Genomic DNA, 17,116 nt, shown 5'->3' with positions numbered 1-17,116 from the left:
TTAGTGGATAGAGAGCTGGGCCTGAAGTCAGAAAGACCAAAGTTTAAATCTTACCTCAGATTCTGTGATCCCGGGGAAGTCACTTAATCCTGTTTGCCTTTTCCTCATCTGTAAAATGAGCTAGAGAAAGAAACAGCAAACCACTCCAGTATATTTGCCAAGGACCCCAATAAGATCACGAGTCAGAAAGTACTGAACAACATCTTATCAAATTCACTAATGTATACTGAAGTGAAATTCTCATATTTGGTACCTTCTAAACTCTGAAACAACTTGCAAATCTCTAGATATTTTGAGAGATTTATTCTGAAAGATAGCTTCCAATTAATAATTGGAATAACTAGGTAATAAACTGATAATTTTTTGGGGGGGGGGATTTGGTCTGATTCTTAAGAAAACCACAGTTTAAAAACTAAATAGTCTTATTACTATTATTGCATTTCTTTCAGATTCAGGTAAGTTGTTATGCATTGATTACATGGTTTTTATTTTATAAATTTATTTTTATTACATAGTCATCTTAAAACAAAATTCTACACTACATTCCTTAAAAATAGATTGAGTTTTCATCTCATGCTAATGGCTAAAATTAGCCATGAACTTTTAGTACATCCTAAAGTTACACAGTGTATATAATAGTGTAATAGTAATTGTCTTCAGGCACATATGGAAGCCTGTTGTTTTTTTTTGTTTGTTTTTTTGGTGACTAATGAATGTCTGATGAAATTATTTAATCCAATTTCCTTTAAAGGAAAATATAAGTACATTAATGGATACCTTAACAGCTACAGAGCAAATAAATATTAGAATATTAATTTAGAGATTAAATTCAATTTCTAGGAAACAGCAATAGAGTCACAATAACTTTATTACATTACAATAATTAGGAGCAGTACAGTTTAACAAAAATATGACAATTTCAGATCACTTCACAGCACATACTCCTGTGAACATTTAAAAGTTAATTTTAGTTAAAACAGTGGTCATTTTGAGTTTCTATGTCTGGTACGACCAATATTCCTAGGTCAGCACAACCAAATGATGGAGAAAAACTGGATCACACTGCATATGCCCCACCCACACACAAAAAAAGCACAATGTACAAAATGTGCATGTTTCAGTTTACACTATACAAAAATAGTTAAAATACATTCCAAGTAAACATGTTACATTAAGAAATAGTTTCTAGTAAGAAGTTGGCACTCAAAAAAAGGAAAAAAGCAAAACTATTTTCAACATGGTAACAGAGGACAGTGGAATTAGGAACTTTTAGATCACGTAGCCCATGTAGCATTATGTAACAAACTTTATCCAAAAAGTGACATTTCTCCAGCTGGCCACCTCTATTTCTCTAAGTACATCTGTACGTTCACTATCATCCTTCTATGTAGGCACTTAGAGCGGTTAGATTAACACACACATCTTAAGCTATGTAATTAACACAAAACTCAGGAACTTAATTTGAGTATGTTACTTGGAGAAACAATAATTTTCCCTGCTGTACTGATCTAGTTACAATACAATTTTATACTATTTGATTTTCTCTACATGAAATTCCTAACAGCCAAGATCATAACAATACAATTTAAGAAAAAACAAAACAAAACAAAAAAAAACACTAGAATTTCAACTTAGTTATTAATTGCTGGTTGCTTTTTTTAGAAGGTGATTATCAAGATTACATAAAGCTACCACAAGGCAATAATTATTCCTTTCTAACAAGTAGAATTAATAATGAATTATATAGTAAATGACTTAAGATGCAATTTTTTTTGTTGCCATCAAAACAAAATATGAGATGTTCTTAGGAAATATTAAAAGAAATTCACTGGAATACAAATAAAATCAAGTTGTGCAAACTACAACTCAACATGCCCCAGTTTCTACAAATGTTTAAAAAAACTGCACAAAAGTGGCAAAGATTTTGATACACTACAAAAGTTAGGTTCTAAATTCTTATGCAGTGTGACTCAGTTCAAACAGAACCTAGAACTCCTAATTTTTGTATAATGACTCAAAAAACATACTATCCACACCTGCTACATTCTTCCACAAACATGTTATAGGGATTCTAAGACTAGGTCAATTTTCTCAACTTCAGTATTGGATTTTGAATGTTAAGGCTATAATTAGATAAATGCTTATCTTCTAGGATTCCTCCTTCCCACCCCACCCTATCCCACCCTTTAATCCTACAAAAATTTTTTCCTCTTCCTCAAACCACTCACAATTCAGGTAATGAAGAATAACTTATCAGTCCTACAAATTTTTTTTTTTTTTTAAATTGCCCTGCTTCATCAAAAATTCAAGAACCCTACAGAAAATACATTTGAATCCCTTTTTTTTGCATCACAACTCTTAAGTATGGCCATTTCTTTCCCTTGGTACTGCATATATCTTGATAGCCTAGACAATGCTTCATGATCCTAAATTTAGTAATTAACATTTAAGTTACACTTAATTTTATCCAGAATGGAAACTACATTCAATCTTTGAGACTCATCTTAGTTATCAATTAATTTTTAACAGTTAAAACTAAAGCCAATATATTTCATGATTCAAAAAGGAAAACTAAGTGAATTTTTTTTATAAAGAATTAAGTTAAAAACTATCTAAAGACACTGAGTAAAAGCATTAAGAAATTAGAATTGTGACCTATGTATGCACTTCATAGTTTTATTTTTCCATCATTAAAGAGTAGTGTCTGAACATAACCTCAAATGTTGTTCTAGTGTGGTACCCTCAAAGTAGTGTCAGACTCAAACAGAAATAGATCCCTGTGAGTGCTGTTGACTTAAAAAAACAAACAAAAAAAAAAAAAAAACAAATCTTAAGTTAATATTAACTATGTTGAATTTTTATATTTCCAAATTAGACATTTTAATCTAAAAATTCCAGCTCCACTTGAAAGCAAGCAGCTTGGGGGCTGCAAGATTGACATTTCTGCTCTAACATATACTAGGTCTGCCTTAAAAGTAAAAAGGCCACTAAAAGAGAAGCCTGAATGAATCAATTTAAAATAGGAAAATAAAAAGGACTTTATTAATTTCCACTGCCTTAAACATTTTTATTTTATTTCCTTTTTTATAGAAAAAATATATTTTTAAAGAAGTGACTATGACAAATAGTAACAGTGGAAATTTTTTTTTAAATTCTAAATGACATACTTTACATTCATTAAAGGTGATGTGAAACTACAGGACTTGATGTCTATAAGTTAAATCTATAGGAAGACTCTAAGAGGTTCTTAAATCCTCAAAGCCAATCATTTAAGTCTCAAATGAGGTTAAAATATCTAAGAACTAATCCATCATCAGATAAAATAAAACACAGTATAGGGATCATTTAAAAACTGTATCGTTATACTTCATTGATTTATTAAAATACCTAAATTCATAAATGGCAAGAAAAAAAAAAAAGTTATAGCAAGTGTGCATGCACCAAAAATCCCAAGAGGGAAAATCTCAGATATTCAATTTTTTTTTTTTTCACAGGCATTGCTAGTTCAAGAACCAACACTAAGGGAATACTGGCACTTAGAGGAATAAAGTTTCCACTGTCATTTTAAAATAAGCATTCAGATAAAAGCTAAGAATGCATGAAGCAGAAAGAAACTAGGTAATGCTAAAAGCAAATGCTAATAATTTAGTATAATGTACAAAAAAATTATCTTAAGTATGCTTTAAGAGAAAAGTACAAATTTTATTTACATAATTATACACTTTGTCTTTGACTTCTTTTTCTTCTTTTTACCATCTTTGCTCATCTTTTCTTTATGTTTTCGAATTTCACGAACTAAGGTATAGAAGGCATCATCAACACCCTGAAATACAAAGGAGATATAAAATTTAATTTAGCAAGGGCTATTATTTGCTACCATTAATCTAAGTGATGACTAGCAATGAAAGGTATCGTTTTCCTAATGGAGACATTAAGGTTAGGCTTGTGTTAAAGAACTTTATATTTATGCATGGAAAAATCTACATAACCACTTAAGAATCTTTTTATCATACTTTTAGGGTTACTTCCTTTCTCATAATTTCAAATAAGAACACATTCTTGGGTCTATATAGGGTTGGTTAAAACATCAAAGGTTTAAACAAAAAGACAAGCAAAATAATAATGTTGCCATGCTGAAGTGATCTTTGCACTAAAAAGTGTACTTTGAAAAAGAATATGCTTGAATTGTTACGCAAGGATAATTATAATCAATATATCTAAGTTTTTAAGCTAACAACAAAAACAAGTATCTTGATGAAAACAAAAATCACCATAATTGTACTTGTAAATATTAAAAGTCTAAATGCATCTTCTTAAATCTCAATCATCCCTGAATTTGGACCCAGTCTAAGCTATGCATAAATGTTCTTTAATATACTTCCAAAATCAATTTAACAGTTAAAACAAATGTAAGGCATTTGTCAATTTAAAAAAATAATAATAAATTTCAGTAAAATATATTTTGTGTACCGTTAAAATAACCTTAGGAAAAGAATCAACAGTACTCTTAAGTTTATATACACTAGAAAGCAACTGTGTTTTCTAAATGATTAATCACTAAAAACCCTACCATTAGGTTCTCAGATATAGATAGAATAAAATAAATCCTAGTGAGTGTTCTATTTGATTTAGAGAATGGTAAAAGAAAAAAAAAATATCAGCTAAAATGGGATTCAAAATATAACTGGTGAATTTTTTCATGCAATTGCAAAACAGCAGTCTTAAGACACGGAACTGAATTCACTAACACATCCTCTTCTCCCTACCCTCCAAAAATTATTAAGAACTTCTTGTAATCAATTAACATTTACACCTGGTTCACTTTGGGACCATTAAAAATGAAATGTAAATTATGCATTGGATAAACCTGAAAATTTCTAAAAACAGACACATATAAATACTTCAAAACCAGACACTAGAGGGAGCCTTAGGAGCAAAAATCTAACACATTATTAAATCTAAATCAGGCCACTATCTTGAGAATTAAAACATCTTCTATGTTTACTAATGTTTTGGCAAATTTATAAATTATTTGATTTTACTTAATGCATGTTTATTTCTACTATGTTTTCCTACCTTCTGTTACATGAAAGGCAACAATACATATTCCAAGTTCCAAGATGTTGAATTTGACATTTAATGTACTGTACTAAGATTCTATTACCTATGTTACTTGTAATCATCATTTCATTCAGCTTCTGTTCTTTCAGGTTACATTAACCCTAACAATATACTTAGGTAGAGGTGCAAGTAGGTGTCTTTATTACAGGAAACAGTAATTGGTAAGTGATGTATTCAGTTAGTGACAGACAAAATAAGATTAATTGATGTGTTCAGAAACATTAAGAACTGGAAATTCTGCTGAGGGTTTCTTTCCAGTAGCCTTAAAATTTTCACTTTGGGTTATAACATTACTAACAAACAGTAAAGAAAAAGTCTGCAATTACTCTGTAGCAAATTTGGCACTCAAATAATTTCAACAAATTAAGTTATACCAAGTCAAATAAAGGAGCAATATAAAAACATAAATGTAAAAAGAGAAAAAAATACTCCCAAAATTCAACACTAACATTTAAAATGTAATAGCACTAAAACATTGCTTTGATTAAAGCTTTCTACTAAATTCTGATTTTTGCTGCTACACAAAATACCATAAAGCTTCTTTCCATTTGACTGAAGCTGAACCATCCCCTCCTTTTCTATTTGTATCCCTAACATTTAAACACAGTTCTTTAGCTCATAGTAAGCATGTAACAAATATTTTTTCATTTAGCAAACTGAGACCATTGTTAGCAATGTCCAAAAACATTTATAACATTCAAGAAATTATGTGTCATATTAACTATTTAACATATATAACACCACATCCAATTGTTTTATATATATATATATATATATATATATATATATAAATAATTACAAGATTTCAACAACTTGTTAGTTCTTTGGTTTGAATACTCTCTCCACTAATACGGGTCGTAATTTGAGCAACTTAGTAAGTGTTTTTTGGGTTTTTTTAGAGTTGCTATGACCAAAACCTTTTATCAGTCTTTTAGAATTTAGCTAGACTAGTCAGACAACACTTATACAGTTGGCTGCCAGGCCTTTACATCTTGAAGCCTTTCTACCATATGCTCTGCTGGCATAGCCTTCAAGAACACCATGAAGCATGCTCTCAAAAAGGTTTGGGTATTCCTCTATACAATTTTACATATATCTTTACGAAAAATAACTGTAAAGAAAAATACCATGCCACTAGGGAACTTACCTAAATCAACACTTAAAAGGTAAAGAAAAGACTTTCTTCATTAGGAAATAATTTTCTCAAATGACTTCTATTCCTAATTCCACTAGTAACAATAGCTTTAATAAACTTTACTATTTTTCCCATGAAAAGGAAGACAAAAAGTTTGAGTTCAACCTCAGCAACATTTAGCTAGTATTAACTACACATAAGACATTATATTACTACTTTTATCTTTACATTTGGACTAATCTATACATTGAACTTAACTATACAGTTAAGAGAATACATCTGTTGTTACCTTTTAGAGGTTTAACTCTTTCCAAATACCTAGACTACAGGACACAATATATACAAATCATAATTTATTTTTGCAGGGTGAATTTTGGGGTGAATTTCATGTCATCTAACTTAATTTGCTCAACAAAGACCCTGATAAGATGTGATCCTGGGCAAATCACAATGTCATTATACTCCAGTTTCCTCATCTGTAAGGAAATTTGTTTGGGCTTTTCAAGTCTTACCAGCTCTATATCTATGATTTATACCACACTCTGCAGATTACAGATTCTGTGACCCAAATCGCAATGTAGCTTATAAGAAAAAATACGTTTTCTGTCTTAAATTTTGTTTAATTTGAATTTAGAACCACTTTAAAAAGTGAAATTAAGCATTTTAAAATTATGCTTTAAATTAAAATGCTATAAATCTACAATTTTTTTTGAGAACTGCCATAAGCAATTCTAAAATTTTACATACTGTGTTACCTTTAAAAGACCCATCAGCTTTCTGCCAAAATTTAATTTGCTCAACTTACCAGATTACATTACAATGCATTTTTTAATTTTCACACAGCCAGGAGTCTTTTCTTCTTTGGTGATTTTTTTCAATCTGTATTGCCGAATCTCTCTCACCAATGTATAAAAAGCATCCTCCACTCTCTGCATTGTAAAACACAACTCCTTTAAAGTTTTGTTTCATTGCTAAAAATAATTTATTGGGATAGCCATGTAGACATGTAGAATAAATTGAATTAGTGAGCTTCACTTGTTATAAAAAAAATAAAAAAAAAATTTTAAAAGGGACAATGCATCATTTACCAAGTTTTTAAAAGGGGAAAGGGGCAGTTTCTACATCTAAGCAAAAATATTGTGTTATTTTAAGAGTTGCTTAACACTGATGAACAAAATGTATATGGAGGGTAGAAGAGAATTTATCAAAACTAGTACAGTGTGTGAGTGTGTATTTCCTCTTTACCAATACAAAATTATAGGAAAGCAGTTATTTTTAAATACAAAAATTTAAAAATATTCTCTACTCTGTATGAAGTATTATATTTTATATGATTTTGTAGTATAGTAGCCAGTCATGGTGGTATGCCCATTCAGACTTAGTAAAAATAAATAATTCTGCCATTGATTTTTGGTCCAATTTAGAGATTATTTTCTATAGCTTTCATATTTCAGAAAGTTTTCCAAATGAAATTAGCGTCTGGCAGAAATAGCCAGAAATATTTGAGAATTTAATCAGTTTTAAATAAAGATTTTATATTTAGTAAAGTCAAATTTGGAGGATGTAACCCACTCAATATATATTTATATATGAAATGTTTATATATACAAATACAGCACTTTGCAAATCTCATAACACTTTACAAAAGCTATTCATTCTGTGGTGTCCTTAAGTTCAAAGGGTACTGAAAGAAAACAGTATATGGCCAAGAGGGATTCACAGAAGTGCTTTCAAGTCTTTTCCACCAATAAAAAATTAAGCAAGTACCAAATGGAACAAAGTGATAAGTTAACATGGGTCCATCCCAAGAAAATGGCCTATATTAACACACACACACACACACACACACACACACACACAAAATTGTAAATCATACTGGTAAAACTGTAATTAACTTTGTAATTTACCAAATACAAGTTTTACCTTTTGTTTTTCAAAGTGAAAAACTTCTAAAACCTTATGCAATACCTTCAATAGAACATTACTGAAGTTTCTGTAAGATTCCAAATATTTCAGTAATAATCTTGTAAATAAATTTGATTTGTTGCATATTGAAATTAATTACAATTTTATTTTCAAACAAAACTATATTTTGTCTGAAAAGGTATTTTAGCCTTTCTTTTAATACAATTCAGACCAAAGTCAAATAAAATCTGAATTAAATTCTATAAATGTAGATTTCCCCATTTTTAATTGCTTGGATCTATTTTTTATATCTATAATTAATTACTTCCTTCAGGAGGCAAGAGGTTTTTTTTTGTTTTGTTTTGTTTTTAAGATTATCATGAAAATAAGATGATTAAAATGACTGAGTTTTAAGGTACTTAAATTCTTTTTATAAAAGATTAGGTTTTGGATAAACCTTTTCAATTAAAACTCAAGAAGATAAGCTTAAAAAACATTCTAACAAATACTTTAAAAAAAAAACCAAGCAAAAGCTCATTTTTTTAAGATGTTAAAAAAAAACTTATTCAGGGCCTATTTCACAGCTTTCAGAATAACTGCTATGAAGAAAAAAAAAATCGAAGAACTTTGTGCTCTTAGAATTCTGCAGCAGGAACAGAAAATGATTACTGCTCAATTTAGACCCATCACCATTAAATAAAGGTGTGATTTTGGTAATAAAGGTGTGATTTGGGTTCTAACAATGCAGAGAATAGGAAGAAATAAATTCAAAAGAAATTACCAGCAGTACCACCACCAAGGAATTCATTATCAGAATCATAATTAAGATTATAATCACTGAGAGGTCATTATTTCAGAATGAATTTTATTATCAAGAGAATATTTAGTTTATCAACGTAAAAATAAATTAGAATTTATTTAAAGAGTCGATTAGCTACAATTTCCTTCTTCAAATATTGTTTCTTTTATATTGATTTTTATGATCAATCTGATCTCACAGAAATGTAAATTATCTATTCTATTTCCCTGTAATACCATCTACCATGTATTGGTTTATATTCAACTAAATTCTGGAGTATTACATATACTTACAAAGTGGCAAGTTGTCATATTCCAAGGACTTGTATATAATAAAGCTTCCAACGAAGTTAAAAATTTCCATAATTAAAATTTTAAAACCAGTTGTATGTACCACATTTCTTAGAAGCCAATTTACAAAAAAAGATATTAGAACTTTTCATATTACATGATACAGACCTTTCAATACAAGTGATAGGAAAGAAAGCTGGAAGGAACAATACCTTGTGAAATAAACATTTTAAGAGACTGAACAATTAATCTAAGTCTAAAGAAGAAAATACTACTATTGAAAAAGTTATAATGTGTCTCCTTCAGTGTATCCATTCAATTTATAAGCTACACCAGGCCTCGAGAATACAAGGAAAAAAAAAAAAAAAAATCAAATCCCCTGACCTCAAGTAACTTCCAATCTCCTGGAGGAGAGAACATGTACATGACTGGGTACCTAGTAGACTATGTAAGGAAAAAAGTGGGGAAGATCCACAAAGGTTTCATACAGGTGACAGTTAAGATCCTCAAATGATATACCCAACATTAAGGAGGATAGAAAGAAATGGAAGATAGCATATAATGAGTTTAGAAAATTGCTGCTGTGCTATTTTGGCTGAAATATTGTGAGAAAAAAAACAAATATAAACCTAGAAAAAAATAAATTGAGAGCCAGATTAGAGAGAGCCATAAATTCCAGGATAAAGAATTTGTATTTTAAACTTGTGGCAATAGTAAAGTAGGAGAATGACATAGCCTATATTTCAGCAATAATTTGTCAGGTATGAAGACAGTGTATTGAAGGGAGAGACCACTTACACAATACTGCAACAAGCCATGAGAAAGACAATGAAAACCTAATTTAAAATAGTGACCTTGTAAGTAATGATAGGCAGAGCTATAGAGGTAGAATCATTTAAGACCTAGAGCTGATTAGACATGGGGAGATGTAACAAAAGATTATTCCTAGTTTACTAACCTGAGTGAGGAAGATGTTTTCCATTGTGAATGGTGTATACTTTAGGTATATCAATATGTGATGATGTGTGGATGATAGATTGGGAGCAGACAAGCTGCTGGGGATTGGAGAAAGAGGAATTGTAAAGAACAATTTTATATGTATTTGCAGGTATGCAAAATATATAAGGAGAAAATAGTTACTTGGTTTTTAAAAATGATCTTAAGATAGTGTACCTCCCTTTGGCACTGAAACTTAGAAGATTTCAAAAATATATATACTTCCATATTTCAAAATAAAAATAATCACAAATTAGCTCCACTTTTTTTTTTTTTCTACTTCTGCCTCCTGCTGCTTCCTCTGATTGGAATTCTTCCCTGGAACCCCCATATGTACTCTTGACCCAATTTAACTCCTGACTCTCCAGATAGCACAAGATAACCCTCCCAATCTTGCCACCACCTCATATAGTTCCCTTCTATTGCTGTCACTGAGAGTTGCATTGTATTTGCATTCTTAGACCTTGGCAAAGTACATGGTATACTGTAAGCATTTAATAAATTATTTAATCTAAATAATGCAGTATGTGCTAGATTACAACTTAAACACTGCACCTACACTAAACCAAAGCTGCTTAATCTGTGGGTCATGAAAAATTTGCAACAGTAAAAGGTTTCTGAATGCAATGACCACAAAGCAATTCAAAATCAAATGTGTACTAAATCTGAAGTGTTTCTGGCAGAACTTGCCCATGTTGCATTGTGCAGCTTCACTACAGCCTTGGTTCTGAATATATAACATGCACATTCACTACCAAAAACACCTTGGCCCAAATTTGAAACAGTTGTGTGAAAGTTTCTCAGGCAAAAAAAGATGTCTCAAGTAGAAAAGTTTAAAAAGCCCTGCACTAAACAAGTTTCTCAATGAGAAATTGAGCAAAGAGATTAGTTATGTATATACATAGACTCATAACCAATACTATACTCCATCCCCACAAAAATCCAACAGATACAAACACCTTCCAAGGTATTTTGATGCCAGAATACAAAACTTATAAAATTCTTTACAATTAAGGAGAATTTCAGTCTCCAGAGCCCAGCTTATACTGGCACACAGTAAGTACTTAAAAAAATAATTATTCAGCGAATGACTAAAAGAAGTAAAGGATTTTCAATGCTTCTAAGAAATATTTGAAGCTTCAGACTTATGAGATTTCTTTCAGTCCTTTGAGCTATAATCCTAAATTTTAATCTAATGAACAAAATTTACAAATGCTTAAGCTGCAGGAATTTTCTTATTTGTCACTGTAATAATTACTTTCTTTTGAAAATAATTCAAACAATTTTATGAATATTTTTAATTAACTTTCATAGCTTGAAAATGGATCATAAACCTATAAAGAGTAAACTATTTGAAATTGTAACTTTATTTCTAGAATTCTCAAAATTGAAATCCAATGAAAAGTGACTGATTAGGCCTATAGTCTTCTTGACTGACAGCATCCTTACTGAGAATACCACTTATTTTCAGCAAAATGTATGACAATATTAACTCCCAGAGATCCAGTATTAGTTTCAACAGCTGCTGCCCCAAACATTATCATGTATTGACCCAGATGGGCCAGGATAATCTAGCATTAGCTACTTAATTAAATGCTTTAAAAAAATCAGGCCTAATCTTATCTACATTAGTAATGTATGTAGTAGTGTCAGTGTACACACTTCCACTTATATTCTTTAGGAAGAGGAAACTGAAGGAGGGAGATGTATGTGTTTGTGTTCTTATTCCCCTTTTTATCCTTCCTTCAAGGGCCTGATTGAAGTTACTCTGTCCTCCTAACAAAATGCAATAAAACTTAGGACATCAGCAATTAATTGCCTTTCTCTAGAAATATATTTTACACACACACACCCCTATGTGGTCAAGAATCAAAGAATATTCAGAGTTGTAAATTATTTCAGAGGCTCTATAGTCCAACCCATACTTCAATAAGAATCATCACTATAATATCCCTGATAATATGACCATCTGACCTTTGTAGAACTTTCAACTATCAAATACTTTGTTGTCCTTCACAAGAAAGAAGAGTAGCTAAGAATAACACTGATTCTTGTTTCTTAAATGTGTTTGTAAATTTTAAGATGACATAAGAAATGAAGATTATCATTAAAATACCAAGAAATAGTAACCGGGAAAATAAGTTTATAAAAAGCTTGACGAGACTAAGCTGTATATATATATATGAATGATTCTCAGGGCATTTCAAGAATGAAAACAGATGAAAAAAGCAAATTGTAAAGATTTTAAAATTTTCTTGAATTGCATAGGAAAAGCAGAGAGGTATGACTGTAGGGGGGAAAAAAATGTCTCATCACATTAGAGAGAGATAAGAATAACTATATATTCCACTGATATCCATCCATGCAATGTCAAGAGAATTCAAGCAAGATCCCTCCAACACACTGTGTAGACCTCCTGTGAATGGTTACTAGGAGAGCATTATCCACTTACATGAGAATACTGATAAGATCACAGAATCCCAGAAGCATTTTGTCTTTTAACAGAATGTGCCACCATCTAAAATACCTGGGCACAGTTAAAGTGGATCTTTTCCCCAATTCAAGGTTCTATTTGGATAGTAATCTTTTTAAGAGGCACTATGTCTTTTTTTTTTTTTTTTTTAAATACCATCTAGCCACAATGTCTTATACTTATCATCAAATGTTTAAATTCAGGGCAGCCAGTGGCACAGTGGATAGAACACCAGCCCTGAAGTCAGGAAGACCTGAGTTCAAATCTGGTCTCAGACACTTAACACTTCCTGTGTCCCTGGGCAAGTCACTTAACTCCAACTGCCTCAGCAAAAAAAAAAAAAAAAAAAAAGTTTAATTTAATTAAAGTTAACTAGATAAATTTTCCCTATATTTCTTTCTATTTTTCCCTCTTTCACATTCTCTATGTACCTACCAATGCCTTCCTTCATTTTTTTTTTAACTTTTTAGTCTGCTTATGCCAGAAGGCATAAACAAGTATACTCTATTAAAGGGAAGATTTGCTGATGCTTAAGATTTTTAAGCACTTAAATGAAGTTTACTCTCCATTATAACTTTTTTAAATGGAAACTTTGGAAAGTGAGCTGTATTAGAAATCAGGGCAATTTGTTTTGGATCCAAACAATGCCACCTTATGTGACTTTGAAGAGGTCATTTTTCTTATTTAGTCCTATCATTTGGCTATCTCTAGTACTATAACTTGGCAACCACATCTCAACAGTACCAAGAGACAGCTATCTACTACTACTATGGATACTATGGCTGCCTCTCCTGTATTTGCTTAAAAAAATTAAACTGGACAATAAATTCTCTACACATCTACACTGATTGAATTTTGTACAATTTATCTTCTTAGAACTGTTTTCATATTATGAGTAACACATTACTCATGATAAGAATTCCTCTAAAAAATTTCAGCTCGCCAAATCCTCCCATCCTTTCTTCCCTTTTAACCTTCAGAAATCTGCTCTCCTAAAAATCTGGGGTACATGTGCAACAAGGCTGTCTTTTCTCTCCACCAAAACATCAATTCTGTCAAAGTTTTCCATCATGTTCACCCTATGAATCAAAACCAGATTCAGAATAGGAGCAACCTTCACTTGTTTTTCCAGATTTGGGGAAGATAAAATTTTCATTAAGCAAATCAAAAAATTATAAGCAACTCTCTTGAGTCGAACATGCAGCAAGTATCCAGAATATCAAAATTCTACCATCAATACTATATTATCAAGCCTTTCTGCCACTTTTCTTGAACATCATCTTTTCTTACTTTATTAATCCCTAATACACTTCAAGAAGTCACATTTGTTTATGCCTTCATTTTCTTTCTCTCAAAATACTGTACCATACTTTTTCACTCTCTCATCTATTTCCAATGTCTGCTAGAGTACATTACTGTACAATATGATCCTCCCCATGCCTACACCAGTCTTTTGCCTAAATGGTTTCTTCTAGATAAGGTTTATCTTTCCTGAATTATATTCTAGTGATAGGTTTTACTGATGTGAATTTAAATCATTTAAAAATAGAATTATAATAGTAATTATATAGTAATACTAGCTATTTTATTTATTTATATTTAGTAATTTTTATTTATTTATTTATTTTGCTGAGGCAATTGGGGTTAAGTGACTTGCCCAAGGTTACACAGCTAGGAAGTGTCAAGTGTCTGAGATCACATTTGAACTCAGGTCCTCCTGACTTCAGGGCTGGTGATCTATCCACTTCACCACCTAGCTGCCCCTATATTTAGTATTTATACAAGGCTTTAAGATTTGCAAACTGCTTTAGAAATATTTCACTTTATCCCATAGCAATTCTGGTAGGCACGTGCCATTATCTCCATTTTAGAGTTAAAGAATCCAAGGCAGACAGATTAATCCAAGGTTATATATCTAATCAGATGTAAGATTGAATGTGAATTCAGGTCCTTTCTGAATACAGATCCAGAGCCTGGTCATCTAGCTACCTCTAATAATTATATATATAAACACATGCAACCAGTAGCCAGTCCCATTAAAAGTAACTGGAAAATATTTAAATATTAATATGGGATTTTATAAGACTCACAAAGAGCAGCTCACAAAGATCCTTATGTATGTTTTAGTGACCACCTGCTTTTATCTGAGTTTAACACCATTGCTTTATAACAATGAAGTCATAGGCCTGATATCCCTATCCCTATCTCCTTAATAATGGTACATACATACTAAAACTTAAAACCCAAAAATACTCATAAAAAAACTAAGTCATGAAGACAGCACCTTTTTGTGAGTAATCACTAGAATATTTTTGTGACTGAGCAAATTTTTCACAAGGTAATCACTTAAGGAAATCAAGTTCAAATATAATCTGTCAGTTTGGCAGCATAAATCTATTTAAAAGTTTAAAAATCAAGTGTTTTTTAAGAAATATTCAATGAAAGCAAACCTCAAAACAGATTAATGTAAAGTGGTTACTCATTATGAGATCATTAAAATTTCTGACGTAAATTTCTGTTAAATCAATCCTAACCCCACCAATTTCTATTACCAATTGGAGATATGCTCATGTTCGAGAAATTTTTAAAAACTTTTTAAAAAGGCAGAAAAATAATCACACATTAAAGAAGCATGGGTATTTTAAAACAAAATATGAAAACCATAATACTTAAACTAAAAACATCAACTGATAATATCAAAAATCAAATGATATGTAATCATCTGGGAAAAAGAAAATGGGGCTCTGCTTTGTCCTATCAGTCATCAGCTTGCTATTACCAAAAGTTAATTCAGAGGCACTCTTCTAGGAATTAAAACTGTTTCCCTTTTTACCTGCCTTTGATTTGTAGTCCTCTAAAATATTAGGCAAGTCTATAACCTTTGACTTGTCTAGAAAGTGGGAGGATCCATTCTTATTGCTCCAAAAAAACTTTTAAAGTTATGTGATAAAACAAAATCTCCCTCTCTTTAAGAAAGAATGTCACTATAAAAGAGCTGACCTGGAACCAAGCTTCCTTTTTGCCTTTGTTCTCTTTTTAGGAATATAATAATAGCAAGTCTATGTACAAGATTTTTTCTCTGACAGAGACTGCCCTCTCTCCCAATGTCATTGGTTTGATTGAAGTGTCAACTCACATTATTGCAAGCAACAGTTTTACTTAATTGTTATATCATGACTGGGTGGCTTACTACTGAAGACCAAGACATCGAGGTCATCATAGGGGACATAGAAACACTAGTGGAAATGTTGAAGAACACAATATATGTGACCTGAAGAAGTCTTAGAAATAATCTAGGTCATTCCATTATTTTAAATGAAATTTATGGCCACAGTCACATAGCTAATAAGTAGTAAATTCAGCACTAGCAACTTGATGTCTAGGTCCAAGTATCCTTTTGTTTTAAACTCAAAGCAACAGAAGACCAGTCAATCTTTAGACTATTGCTGCAGTTCCTATGAGCAATCTCAACTAAATTCAATTAAAAAGAAATGTATTGTGTATCTATACTGTGTACAAAGCACTAAGCTAGATACTAGGGACACAAAAATAAACAGTTGCTGTCCTAAAGGAGCTTACATTCTACTCTGGAAGAAAAGTAAGTCAATATAAGAAGGAGGCTTCCCAGCTGCATCCCCACATGCCCCCAAATGACTGTGGCCCCAGGATAAACTAAAGCAAAATTTCATCCAAGTATAAAAATGCAAAAAACAAAAACAAAAATACCACCTCATTTTTGGTTAAAAAAATAAATTGATTCTATGAAGGGAAATTCCTAATATTGTATTTGTTTTTAGTTTTACTATATTAATCTTAAAATATTAGTTTTCTCCTAAGTAACATCATATAAATGTATTTGGAAGTAGAAATGATATTTTATTTGCAAGACATAATTCAAGTTTCACATTACTCAAGAGAGTCTTTCCTACAATCAATCTTTTTTTGTTTTTCTAAACCTACTATTTAATCACTGAAGGGACTATAGAGTAAAAAAAAAAAAAAAAGAACTTTACCCAATGCAGAAAGGAGACTTAGAAACATTTCTTTGGGGGCAATGAGAGGTTAAGTATCTTGCCATACTAAGCTAAATTCTTTAAAACCCTAAAGCACTTTCTCTCTGTACCAGTCTTTTTAGCACAATCATATTCTGTCTTATATTTTTATTTAACTATTGCTCATAATAGTGTCTCCAGCAACATTTGCTTCTTAACAAGAAATGATTTCTTAAAGACTTTGAAGCACATAGTTTTGCGAATATTTTTTGAACTCATTAATCAGGTACTTTACATGTCACACAAAACAGTCTGAATAGGTAAATAAAAATTTAAAAGACCTTTAAGTATTCTAATGTATAATGATCTAAAAAATAAATTTTTGCTTAATGAGTCTGATTTTGA

The 17,116-nt window shown here is 31.0% G+C and overlaps 1 protein-coding gene across 4 annotated transcripts in view; it reads right to left on the bottom strand.

Moving 5' to 3' along the window:
• Positions 1-850: 850 nt before the first annotated feature.
• KRAS (KRAS proto-oncogene, GTPase) overlaps positions 851-17,116 on the bottom strand; it is a 41,538-nt gene continuing 25,272 nt past the window's right edge. For 2 of the 4 annotated variants that reach the window (XM_074268822.1, XM_074268820.1), the window contains exons 5-6: positions 7,062-7,185; positions 851-3,823 (exon numbers count right to left, since the gene is read on the bottom strand). In XM_074268822.1, the coding sequence (XP_074124923.1) occupies positions 7,066-7,185 (120 nt within the window). In that variant the 3' untranslated portion in view covers positions 851-3,823; positions 7,062-7,065. The remainder of the gene's footprint in view (positions 3,824-7,061; positions 7,186-17,116) is intronic. The other 2 variants (XM_074268824.1, XM_074268821.1) reach the window with 1 other exon arrangement.

This window comes from Sminthopsis crassicaudata, chromosome 5, assembly GCF_048593235.1.
Source record: "Sminthopsis crassicaudata isolate SCR6 chromosome 5, ASM4859323v1, whole genome shotgun sequence".
Lineage (NCBI taxonomy): Eukaryota > Metazoa > Chordata > Mammalia > Dasyuromorphia > Dasyuridae > Sminthopsis > Sminthopsis crassicaudata.
The sequence above is the reverse complement of the archived record's forward strand: the minus strand, read 5'-3'. Positions and strand labels throughout refer to the sequence as shown.